This window comes from Strix uralensis, unplaced genomic scaffold, assembly GCF_047716275.1.
Source record: "Strix uralensis isolate ZFMK-TIS-50842 unplaced genomic scaffold, bStrUra1 scaffold_382, whole genome shotgun sequence".
In the NCBI taxonomy this organism is placed as follows: domain Eukaryota; kingdom Metazoa; phylum Chordata; class Aves; order Strigiformes; family Strigidae; genus Strix; species Strix uralensis.
The window spans coordinates 46,300-58,381 of NW_027436976.1; the positions used below are offsets into that span (position 1 = coordinate 46,300).

A 12,082-nucleotide genomic window follows, 5' to 3' on the forward strand; every position below is an offset into this window, starting at 1 on the left:
CGGGATGGACACCAGGGCGCCTGTGGCACCCCCTGGCACATGGGTGGGTGCCAGGATGGGCACTGGGGTGACTGTGGCACCCGCTGGCACATGGGTGGGTGCTGGGATGGGCACCAGGGCGACTGTGGCACCCCCTGGTGCATGGGTGGGTGCCACGATGGGCACTGGGGTGACCGTGGCACTGTGGCACCCGCTGGCACATGGGTGGGTGCCAGAATGGGCACCGGGGTGACTGTGGCACCCGCTGGCACATGGGTGGGTGCTGGGATGGGCACCAGGGTGACTGTGGCACCCCCTGGCGCATGGGTGGGTGCCGGGCTGGGCACGTGGCGAGGGCTGTCGGCCTGCCCGCGGGCTCGGTGTGCCACGCCATGCCGTCCCGTGCCACGCCGTGCCAGGCCGGGCCACCCTGCGCCGCTCAGACCCGCCACCAGCACCACCAACACGCCCCCGTCTGCCGGGCGGTGCCGGGGTGGGGGGTCACGGCGCGGCCACCGGTCAGTCCGCGGGTCCCCTCGGGTCCCCTCGCCGGCGGGCAACGAGGCGCCGGGAGCGCCGGGAAAACCCTGCGGGGCCCTTCCTGAGCCGGGCACCCCCGGGCGAGCCACGCGGCACCCAGAGCCCCCGGGGGGACCCCGGCACCCACGGGAGGGCGGGGGGGTGCCGGTGCCGGGCGCGGGCGCAGGCGCCGGGCCGGGCCCTGAGGAATGGTTAACCCGGGGCAATCTCGCCCCGAGCCAATCACCGCCGCGGCCCCGGGCGGTTTTACAGCCCCAGCGCTCGGCGTCGCACCGGCACCGGCCGGGCAACCCCCGTCGTGGCACTGGTAGCCCACCGCCGCCGCCGCCGTGCCATGGCCCCGCTGCTTCTCCTGCTGACCCTGGGCTTGGGGGCGGCCGGGCGGGACCCCCGCGGCGTCGCCGAGCCGGTGGCGGCACTCGAGGCCCTGCTGTCGTCGGGGAGCGGCTCGCTGGCCCCCGGCACGCTCGAGTCCCTCGTGGGCATCGCCGGCGGCCGTGCGCATTGCCGCGCCGGGCCGTGTGGAAAGGTGAGCGCCCGCGCCGGCCACGCCGGGCCGTGTGGAAAGGGAGGCAGGGCGGGTGGACGGGGTCAAACTCCAGCCCGCCGGCACGCCGCCACGCGCCACGGCTCGCTAGGGCTCGCTATGGCACACTACGGCATGCTACGGCACGCCATGGCTCGCTAGGGCTCGCTACAGCACGTCATGGCTCACTAGGGCTTGCCACAGCATGCCACAGCTCGCTAGGGCTCGCTATGGCACACTAGGGCTCGCTAGGGCTCGCTACGGCACGTCACGGCTTGCTAGGGCTCGCTAGGGCTCACCTTGGCATGCTATGATACGCCTCGGCACGCTACAGCTTGCCACAGCTTGCCATGGCACACCACAGCTTGCCACAACACGCCACGGCACGCTATGGCACACCATGGCTCACCACGGCATGCTACGGCTCACCCCAGCACGCTGTGGCACACTATGGCACGCTACAGCACGCCACAGCACGCTTTGGCATGCTATGGCACGCTATGGCATGTTACAGCACGCCTCGGCATGCTTCGGCACGCAATGGCACGCTACAGCATGCTATGGCATGCCTCAACATGCCACGGCACGCCTCGGCACGCTTTGGCACACTTCAGCACGCTATGGCACGCTACATCATGCTACAGCACACCTCAGCTTGCCACAGCAAGCCTCATCATGCCATGGCTTGCCACAGCACGCCTTGTCATGCTATGACACACCATGGCTCACCACGGCACGCTATGGCTCGCCTCAGCATGCTTTGGCATGCTATGGCACGCTCCGGCACGCCTCGGCACGCTACAGCATGCCATGACACTCTATGGCACACCTCGGCACGCTTTGGCACGCTACAGCACACCACAACATGCTTTGGCACGCTGTGGCACACCTCGGCATGCTATGACACGCTATGGCACGTTACGGCACACCTCGGCACGCTTTGGCATGTACGGCATGCTACAGCACGCTACGACATGCCTCAACATGCTATGACATGCTTTGGCACGCTATGGCACGCTTTGGCACACTACAGCACACTATGACATGCTACAACACGCTTTGACACGCTATGACATGCTTTGGCACGCTACGGCACGTTACGGCCAGGCCTGGCACAGCCCAGGGACCCGCTGCCCCCCCCCCCGGGTGCCCCAGGCGCTGGGTGCCCCGTGCTGCCCCCCCCCAACACCCCCCAGCGGGTCCCGGCTGTGCCGGGTGGGTGCGTGGCCCCGGGGGGGGGTGTGGGGGGGCTGTGACCCCATGGGGGGGGCTGTGCCGGTGGCGTGTGCCCCCCCCCCTTCCCCGGGCTGGGGGGGGGCGGGTTGGGCCCCGGTGCCGTGGGGTATCTCGGCCGTTGGCTGGTTTTGGGGTGTGCAGTGAGGGGCGGGGGGGGCTGGGGGGGGGGGATTTTTGGGGGGGTCTGTGGGGCTGGGGGCACCTCGGGGGGGGCTTGTCCCTCCCCATGGGGGGTGCAGGGGCAGCCCTGCTCCCCCTGTGCCCCCATCGTTGAGGCCCCAGCACCCTGACCCCCCCCATAGCACCCTGACCCCCCCCCCCCCAGGCACCCTGACCCCCCCCAGGGACCCTAACCCCCCCAATAGCACCCTGACCCCCCCTAGCACCCTGACCCCCCCCCCCCCAGGCACCCTGACCCCCCCCATAGCACCCTGACCCCCCCTAGCACCCTGACCCCCCCGTGACACCCTGCCCCCCCCCCGTGGCCCCCTGACCCCTCCTGTGACACCCTGACCCCCCCTGACACCCTCCCCCCCCTCCCCCAGTGTCTCTCTGCAGGCTCAGTGCTGGCACTGGCGGGGGGAGGGGCGGTGGCCACCTCCCGTCTAGTGGCCACTGACCTGCCCTGGCTGGGAGCCGCCGTCCTGGTCACCCTGCGGGACCCCCCCGATGTCACCTGCGCCGACGTGACCTCGGGGCGCTGGGCCACCCGCGCCCGGGCGCTGCACCGCGCCTTCACCAGGGCCACCGGTGACACCAGTGATGACACCGGGGCCACCACGGCCACCACCAGCGGTGGCCCCGGCCTGCGGGAGGTGTCGGAGCTGCTGGTGGCCCTGGAGCCCAACTACCGCAGTGAGAGCCACGAGGTGAGGGGACACGGGGGGACACGGGGGATGTGGGGGTGGTGGCCTGGGGGCACAGGGGGGTGACATGTGGCACAGCCAATGTTGCCGTGGCCACCAGAGCGTGGGCATGTGCAACCTGGGGAGGTGACATGTGACGTGGCCACAGTTCTGCGGCCACATGTGCCCTGATGAAGTGACACATAACGTGGCCACCATTGTGTGGCCACACATGCCCTGGGGAGGTGACACATGCCACGACCCCCGTTCCGTGGCCACACGTGCCCAGGGGAGGTGACACATGCCACGGCCCTGGTTCCGTGGCCACACGTGCCCCGATGAGGTGACACGTGCCACAACCCCTGTTCCGTGGCCACACGTGCCCCGATGAGGTGACACATGCCACGACCCCCGTTCCGTGGCCACACGTGCCCAGGGGAGGTGACACATGCCACGACCCTGGTTCCGTGGCCACACGTGGCCTGGGGAGGTGACATGTGCCACGGCCACCAGAGCACAGACATGTGTGCCCTGATGAGGTGACACGTGACGTGGCCACCATAACATGGGCACACATGCCCCTGGGAGGTGACACGTGCCCCAATGAGGTGACACAGGACGTGGCTACTGCTGCATGGCCACGCGTGTCCCGATGAGGTGACACGTGCCATGCCCCCCGTTCCGTGGCCACACACACCCTGGGGAGGTGACACATGCCACAACCCCCGTTCCGTGGCCACACGTGCCCGGGGGGGGTGACACGTGTCGTGGCCACCATTGGTGGCCGGCGCAGGCCTGCGTGGACGCCTCGGGCGTGGTGGCGGCGGGTGCCAGCGTGTCCCCACGGGTGGGGGCTGGGCGGGTGCTGGCGGCTCTGGGGGCTCTGGTGCTGCGGGGCCGGTGCCTGAGGGTCCCCACGGGCCCCCCCCAGCCTCGGCCACGGGCCCCCCCCCGGCAGAGGGTGAGTGTGTGGGGGGGGGGAAATGGGGGGCGGGGGGGGAGATGGGGGGATGGGGGGGGTGGGGGGAGATGGGGGGATGGGGGGAGGGATGTGGGGCAGGGGGGATGGGGGGGAGGGGGGGTAGATGTGGGACAGGGGGGGTTGGGGGGGGTTGGGGGGCGCTGGGGGCGGGGCCGTGGGTTCGGGCTCTGACGGCTCCTGGCAGGACCGAGGGAGCAGTTGGAGGGTCCAGGGGGGCAGCGACCCCCCCCCAGCCCCTCCCGGGCCCCCCCCCACGGGGGCGGGGACACCCACGGCCGGTCCCAGGACACCGTGAGTCGGGGACATCCGCGGGGGGGGGGGGGGCAGGGTGCTCGGGGGGGGTGTCTGGGTGACCTCGGGGGGGGCAGGGTGCTCGGGGTAGGGGGGCAGGGTGCTGAGGAGGGGGGGTGCTCTGAGGGGGGGTCTGGGTGCTCTGAGGGGGCCCTGGATGACGTGGGGGGGGTCTGCTCGGGGGGGGGGTGGGTGGGGTGCCCTGAGGGGGGGTGTGGGTGCCCCTGGGGGTGTCAGGGTGCCCGGGGGGGGCCCATTCTCCCCGGGGGGGGTCCGGGTGGCCGGTGCTGAGGCTGGTGCCCCCCCCCCCCAGCTGTACCTGCCCCCCCCTGAGCCGCTGGGGGCGTCCGGGGGGACCCAACACCCCCGGGGGGGTCACTTGGGCCCCTTCCCCCCCAGTGACCCCCCCGCCCCCCCCCGCCACGGCCCCACGGCCACCAGCGGCCCCACGGCCACCGGCACTGGCAGCACCGGCCCCGCGGCCACCACCGGCCCCGCGGCCACCACGGGCCAGCTCAGCACCCTCGAGAGTGAGTGGGGACGGGGACGGGTGGCATCACCCCCCCTGGGGACAGGGACAGTGTCCTGCTGTGGCACAGGGTGGCATCGTGTGGCCCTGGGGATGGGGACAGTGTCCTGGTGGCATCGAGCACCCCTGGGGACAAGGATGGGGACAGGGATGGGGACAGTGTCCTGCTGTGCCCTGGGGTGACCCCGTGTGGCCCTGGGGACAGGGACAGTGACAGGGATGGGGACAAGGATGGGTTCTGCCATGGCACAGGGTGGCATCACCCCCCGCTGGGGACACGGATGGGGACAGGGATGGGCCCTGGTGGCATCACCCCCCCCGGGGACAGGGACAGTGTCCTGCTGTGGCACAGGGTGACATGGTGTGACCCTGGGGATGGGGACAGGGATGGGGACAGGGTCCTGCCACGCCCTGGGGTGGCATCGTGAGGCCCTGGGGGCAGGGATGGGGACAGGGACAGGGACAGGAATGGGTCCTGGTGGCATCAGGCACCCCTGGGGACAAGCATGGGGACAGGGGCGGTGACAGTGTCCTGCCATGTCCTGGGGGGACATCGTGTGGCCCTGGGGACAAGGACAGGGATGGGGACAGTGTCCTGGTGGCATCGGGCACCCCTGGGACAGGGACAGGGATGGGGACGGGGACAAGGACAGGCCCTGCCGTGCCCTGGGGTGACACCGAGTGCCCCTGGGGACACGGATGGGCCCTGGTGGCATCAGACACCCCAGGGGACAGGGACAGGGATGGGGACAGTGTCCTGCCATGCCCAGGGGTGACACTGTGTGCCCTTGGGACAAGGACAGGGACAGGGATGGGCCCTGGTGGCATCGGGCACCCCAAGGGACAGGGACAGGGACAAGGACAGGCCCTGCCGTGCCCTGGGGTGACACTGTGTGTCCCTGGGGACAGGGACGGGTCCTGGTGACATCCCACACCCCAGGGACAGAGACGGGGGTGGGGACAGTGTCCTGTGGCATCGGGCACCGCTGGGACAAGGATGGGGACAGGGATGGGGACAGTGTCCTGCTGTGCCCTGGGCTGGCCCGTGTGGCCCTGGGGACAGGGATGGGGACAGGGACAGGCCCTGGTGGCATCACCCCCCCTGCGCACAGTGACAGTGTCCCGCCGTACCCCGGGGGTGTCCACCCCAGGGGCGGGGGTCCCGGCTGTCCCCCATGTCCCCACGTGTCCCCCCCAGGGTACGTGCTGGGCTTGGTGGCCGCGCTAGTGGTGGCCCTGTGCCCGCTGGTGGCGGTGGCCCTGCTGCGCTGTCCCCTGCGGTCCCCCCGCTGTCCCCGGGGGTCCCCCCGCTGCGGGTGTCGTGTGTCCCCCCCCCGGCGCTGGCTGCAGCCGCTGCTGCTGGGGCTGGCGGCCGGAGCCCTCAGCGGGGACGCGCTGCTGCACCTCCTGCCCAGGTGGGACACGGGGGGGACACGGGGGGGCACGGGGACATGGGGGGGCACAGGGGGACACAGGGGACACCCATGGGGGGACACAGGGGGGACATGGAGACACGGGGGGGGCACCCACGGGAGGGGAAACATGCGGGGGGGCGTGAGGGTGGCACGGGGGGCACCCACGGGGGGACACGGGGGGACACAGGGGACACCCACGGGGGGACACGGGACAGGAGACACGGGGGGGCACCCAAGGGGGGGGCATGGGGACATGGGGGGGGCACAGGGGGACACAGGGACACCATGGGGGGACACAGGGGGGACATGGAGACACGGGGGGGGCACCCACGGGAGGGGAAACATGCGGGGGGGCGTGGGGGTGGCACGGGGGGCACCCACGGGGGGACACGGGGGGACACAGGGGACACCCACGGGGGACACGGGGACATGGAGACACGGGGGGGGCACCCAAGGGGGGGGCATGGGGACATGGGGGGGCACAGGGGGACACAGGGGACACCCATGGGGGGACACAGGGGGGACATGGAGACACAAGGGGGGCACCCACGGGGTGGGGGGCACCCACAGGGGGGCGGGGGGGGGCAGCCACGGGGGTCACGGGGACATGGGGGGGGGCACAGGGACACAGGAGGCACCCACGGGGGGGACACAGGGACATGGAGATGGGGGGGGCACCCACGGGGGGGTGTAGGGGGGTGGGGGGCACAGGGGGACACAGGGGATGCCCATGGGGGGGACACAGGGGGGACATGGAGACACGGGGGGGGCACCCACGGGGGGGGACACGACACACGACACCCACGGGGGGACACGGGCAGCTGAGCCCTTCCCCCCCCCCGTGTCCCCCCCCCCCGCAGTGCCTGGGGCTGCACAGCCACACCGAGGGACCCCACGGCCCGCGGGGGGGCCCCACGCGGCGGGGGGGGGTGTGCAGCCCCACTGGTTGCTCGTGGGGGTCCTGGGGGGCCTCTACGGCGGCTTCGTGCTGGAGGGGGCCCTGCGCGCCCTGGGGGGGGCCGGGCACCAGGTGGGGGGCTGGGGGGGGGGGGTCAGGGGTGGAGGGCGGGGGGGGAATTGGGGGGCCGGGGGGGCTGTGGGGGTCCGGGGGGGGGCGTGGGGGTCCGTGGGTCAGGGTTGGGGGGCTGGAGGGGGGCTGGGGGGGGAATTGGGGAGGGGGGGGACACGTGGGGGGTCCGGGGGGGGGGCATGGGGGGCTGTGGGTCAGGGTTGGGGGCCGGGGGGGGGCGTGGGGGGGAATTGGGGGGCCGGGGGGGGCGTGGCCGTGGCTGGGGGGGTTGGGGGGCTGTGGGGAGCGGGGGGATCCAGGGGGGGGTGGGGGGCTGTGGGGGTCCGTGGGTCAGGGTTGGGGGGCTGGGGAGAGTCTGTGGGGCAGGGTTGGGGTCCGTGGGGCGGGGAGGGGAGCTGGGGGGGGTCGTGGGTCAGCGCTGACGGCCGTGGGGCGCAGGGGGGGCGCAGCCCGATGCCCGGGAGAGGGGGGGCAGCAGCCGGCGGCCTCCAGCGGCGACCTGGTACGGGGGGGGGCGGGGGGGCGGTGTCTGTGGGGCGGGAGACCCACCCGCGGGGGATGGGGGGGACATGGGGGGCACAGGGGACACCCACGGGGAGAGCGGGGGGGGGGCACGGGGACATGGGGGGACATGGAGACACGGAGGGGGCACCCGTGGGGGGACATGGGGGGGGGACACGCCACCCGCGGGGGACATGGGGGGGGGGGGGCACGGGGACACAGGGGACACCCACGGGGGGACACGGGGGGGGGGGGCAGAGGGACATGGAGAGACGGGGGGGGCACCCACGGGGGGGCGTGGGGGGGCACAGGGACATGGGGGGACATGGAGACAACGGGGGGGGACACGGGGGGGGACACGGGCACCCCCCCACCCCCCCCCCCATTTCAGGTGAAGATGGAAGGTGCCGACCCCCCCCCCCCACGAGCCGCCGAGCCGGGGTGAGGCCCCAGAACCCCCTGAAACGCCCCATAACCCCCCCCCCCAGCCCCCCAAGTGCCCCCCCCGGGCCCCCACCCTGCCCCACAGACCCCCCACCTGCCCCACGGACCCCCGTCCCTGCCCATGGCCCCCCACGGAATCCTCACAGCCCGCCCCCCCCCCCCGCCCCACAGCCCCCCCCCCCTGCCCCACAGCCCCCCACATACCAACCCCAACGCCCCCAACCCGCCCCATAACCCCCCTCCCAGCCCCATAAGTAACCCCGCAGCCCCTCAGCAGCCCCCCAAGTGCCCTCCCCACGCCCCCCCCCACCCTGCCCATGCACCCCCAACCCTGCCCCACAGATCCCCATGGACCCCCACAGCCCCCCCACTCTGCCCCACAGACCCCCAACCCTGCCCCACAGACCCCCACGGAACCCTCACAGCCCCCCCCCCGCCCCACAGACTCCCCACCCTGCCCCACAGACCCCCACGGAACCCTCACAGCCCCCCCCCCGCCCCACAGCCCCCCCACCCTGCCCCACAGACCCCACGGAACCCTCACAGCCCCCCCCCCCGCCCCACAGACTCCCCACTCTGCCCCACAGACCCCCAACCCTGCCCCACAGACCCCCACGGAACCCTCACAGCCCCCCCCCCCCCGCCCCACAGACCCCCCACCCTGCCCCACAAGATCCCCACAGACCCCCCCACCCTGCCCCACAGACCCCACGGAACCCTCACAGCCCCCCCCCCGCCCCACAGACCCCCCACCTGCCCCACAGATCCCCACGGACCCCCCGCCCTGCCCCACAGACCCCCCCACCCTGCCCCCCCAACCCTGCCCATAACCCCCCCCACCAACCCCAACGCCCCCAACCCGCCCACCACCCCCCTCCCATCCCCATAAGTAACCCCGCAGCCCCCCAAGAGCCCCCCCGCCCCCCCCCCAGCAGTAAAAGAGAACCGACCCAGGTGGGACTCGAACCCACAATCCCAGCTCCGGAGGCTGATGCCTTGTCCATTAGGCCACTGGGCCGGCGCGCGGTGCCGGGGGGCGGGGGGGGGTGACCCGCGGTGACACCCCCGTGTGTCCCCCCCCCGCAGCGCCCCTGCCCTGGCTGGTGACCCTGGGGGCCGCCGCCCACAGCCTGGCGGACGGGCTGGCGCTGGGCGCCGCCTTCGGGGGTCGTGGCAGAGCGGGGTGGCCACGGGGGCGGCGCTGGTGTGTCACGAGCTGCCGCACGCGCTGGGTGAGGGGCGGGGGGCGCGGGGGGGGCGGGGGGGGGTGTGGGGGGGGGTGAGGGGGGGGTGAGAGGGCTGTGGGGGGGGTGCGGGGGGGATGTGGGGGGGTGAGGGGGGGCGCGGGGGAGTGAGGGGGGGTGTAGGGGGGCTATGGGGGGTGGGGGGGTGAGAGGGGGGTGAGTGGGGGCCGTGGGGGGGATATGGGGGGTGGGGGGGTGAGGGGGGGGGCGGGGGGGTGCAGGGGGGGATATGGGGGTGTAGAGGGGCTATGGGGGGGTGAGGGGGGTGTAGGGGGGCTATGGGGGGTGGGGGGGTGAGTGGGGGGTGGGGGGGATAGAGGGGCTATGGGGGGTGAGAGGGGGGTGTAGGGGGGATATGGGGGGGTGAGTGGGGGGATAGAGGGGCTATGGGGGGTGTGGGGGTGAGGGGGGGGCTGGAGGGGTGAAGGGGGGGCGGGGGGGTGCAGGGGGGGATATGGGGGGTGTAGAGGGGCTATGGGGGGGTGGGGGGGCTGAGGGGGGCGGCTGGGGGTGTGCAGGGGGTATATGGGGGTGGGGGGGTGAGTGAGAGGGCTGTGGGGGGCAAGTGGGGGTGAGTGGGGGGTGCGGGGGGGGTGGGGGGTGAGGGGGTGTGGGGGGGGTGCAAGGGGGGGATATGGGGGTGAGGGGGGTGTAGAGGGGGCTGTGGGTGCTGTGGGGGTGGGGGGGTGCGCGGGGGGTTTGGGTGTGCTGGGTGCTGTGGGTGTCTCTGACGGGGTGTCACAGGGTGTGACCGGGAGGGTGGGGTGTTGTGGGGGGTGACGGGTGTCGGTGGGTGCTGCAGGGTGCTGCGGGTGTCCTGGGTGTCACTGGGTGTCCCCTGGGTGTTCCTGGGTGCTGTGGGTGTCCCTGGATGTCCCTGGGTGTCACTGGGTGCTGTTGGTGGGTGCTGTGGGTGTCCCCAAGTGTCTCTGGGTGTCCTGGGTGTCTGTCCCTGGGTGTCCCTGGGTGCTGTGGGTGGTCCCCTGGGTGTCCCTGGGTGTCACCGGGTGTCCCCTGCGCAGGCTCCGCGGGGGTGCTGCTGCAGTCGGGGCTCAGCGGGCGGCGGGTGCTGCTGCGGGGGCTGGGGGGGGCCCTGCCCGTGTTCCCGGGGCTCTGCCTGGCCCTGGGCGCCCCCGGCCCCGCCCGCGCCTGGCTGGGGGCCCTGGCCACCGGGCTACTGCTGCACCTGGCCCTGGGCCACATGGTGAGCGCCCGGGACACGCGTGGGGGGGGGTGGGTGGGACACGCGTGTGCGGTGGGGACACGTGTGGAAGGGTGGGTGGGACACATGTGGGGGTGTGGAACATGCGTGTGGGGGTGGGACACGTGTGTGTGTCACGTGTGTGGCCACTTGCCACCGGGCTACTGCTGCTCCTGGCCCTGGGCCACATGGGGAGCGCCTGGGACACGCGTGTGTGTGTGTGTGCACCGTGTGTGTGTCACACGTGTGTCACCTGTGTCCGTGCCACGTGTGTGCAGCGCATACGTGGGCCACGTGTGTCCACGCCGTGTGTGGCTGCGCCACGTCTGCACCGTGTCACGTGTGTGTCACGTGTGTCCACATGTCTGTCGCACGTGCTGTGTTCTGCTGCCTGTTCCGTGTCGCGTGTACCACACCGTGTGCCGTAGCGTGTCACACAGGCTGTGTGTGTCACATGTGTCACGGCACATGTGCCACGTGCATCACATGTGTGTCACGTGTGCCATGTGTCACATGTCCATCGCATGTGCCGTGTTCTGCTGCCTGTTCCGTGTCGCATGTACCACACCGTGTGCCTTAGTGTGTCACGTGTACCATGTGTGTCACGTATGTGTCACATGTGCTGTGCTCTGCTGCCTGTTCCATGCTGCGTGTGCCGCACCATGTGCCGTAGCGTGTCACGCATGCCATGTGTGTCACGTGTATCACGTCATGTGTGCCATGTGTGCCGCGTGCATCACATGTGTGTCACGTGTGCCATATGTCACATGTCCATCGCGTGTGCCACGTCCTGCTGCCTGTTCCGTGTTGCATGTACCACACCATGTGCCTTAGTGTGTTACACGTGCTGTGTGTGTCACGTCTGTCACATGTCCATTGCGTGTGCCGTGTTCCGCTGCCTGTTCCGTGCTGCATGTGCCGCACTGTGTGCCATAGCATGTCACGTGTGCTGTGTGTGCCGTGTGCGTCACATGTGCATCACGTGTGTCATGCGTGTCACATGTACATCGCATGTGCTGTGCTCCGCCACCTGTTCTGTGTCACGCATACCACGCCATGTCACGTGGGTGTCACGTGTGCCGTGTGCATCACGTGCGCCATGCGTGTCACATGCGCCACATGTCATGTGTACCGTGTGTCACACGTGTCGCGTGTCCGTCACGTGTGCCGTGCCCTGCCGCCTGCCGTGTGCCGTAGCGCGTCCCGCGTGTCGTCCGGGCTGTCTGCGGTGCCACGTGGTGGTGGTGGGGGGCCGCCCGCTGCCCCCCCGAGCCGTGTGTCACGTGTGTGTGTGTGCGTGTGTCCCCCAGGTGCCGTCC

At 72.1% G+C, this 12,082-nt stretch overlaps 1 protein-coding gene and 1 non-coding gene across 2 annotated transcripts; one reads left to right on the forward strand and one right to left on the reverse strand.

Annotated features, from left to right (window-relative positions):
• Positions 1–853: 853 nt before the first annotated feature.
• Positions 854–10,766, forward strand: SLC39A4 (solute carrier family 39 member 4; the record flags this gene model as incomplete). Its single annotated transcript, XM_074857900.1, is given in 11 exon segments — positions 854–1,048; positions 2,827–3,150; positions 3,920–4,087; positions 4,713–4,929; positions 6,127–6,337; positions 7,197–7,264; positions 7,267–7,373; positions 8,266–8,278; positions 9,405–9,476; positions 9,479–9,550; positions 10,585–10,766. Coding segments are annotated over 11 exon segments (1,629 nt in total), but the record flags the coding sequence as incomplete, so codon positions are not given.
• On the reverse strand, positions 9,265–9,336 carry TRNAR-CCG (transfer RNA arginine (anticodon CCG)). Its single transcript has one exon. It is a non-coding gene; the product is annotated as a tRNA-Arg (tRNA).
• Positions 10,767–12,082: the final 1,316 nt, after the last annotated feature.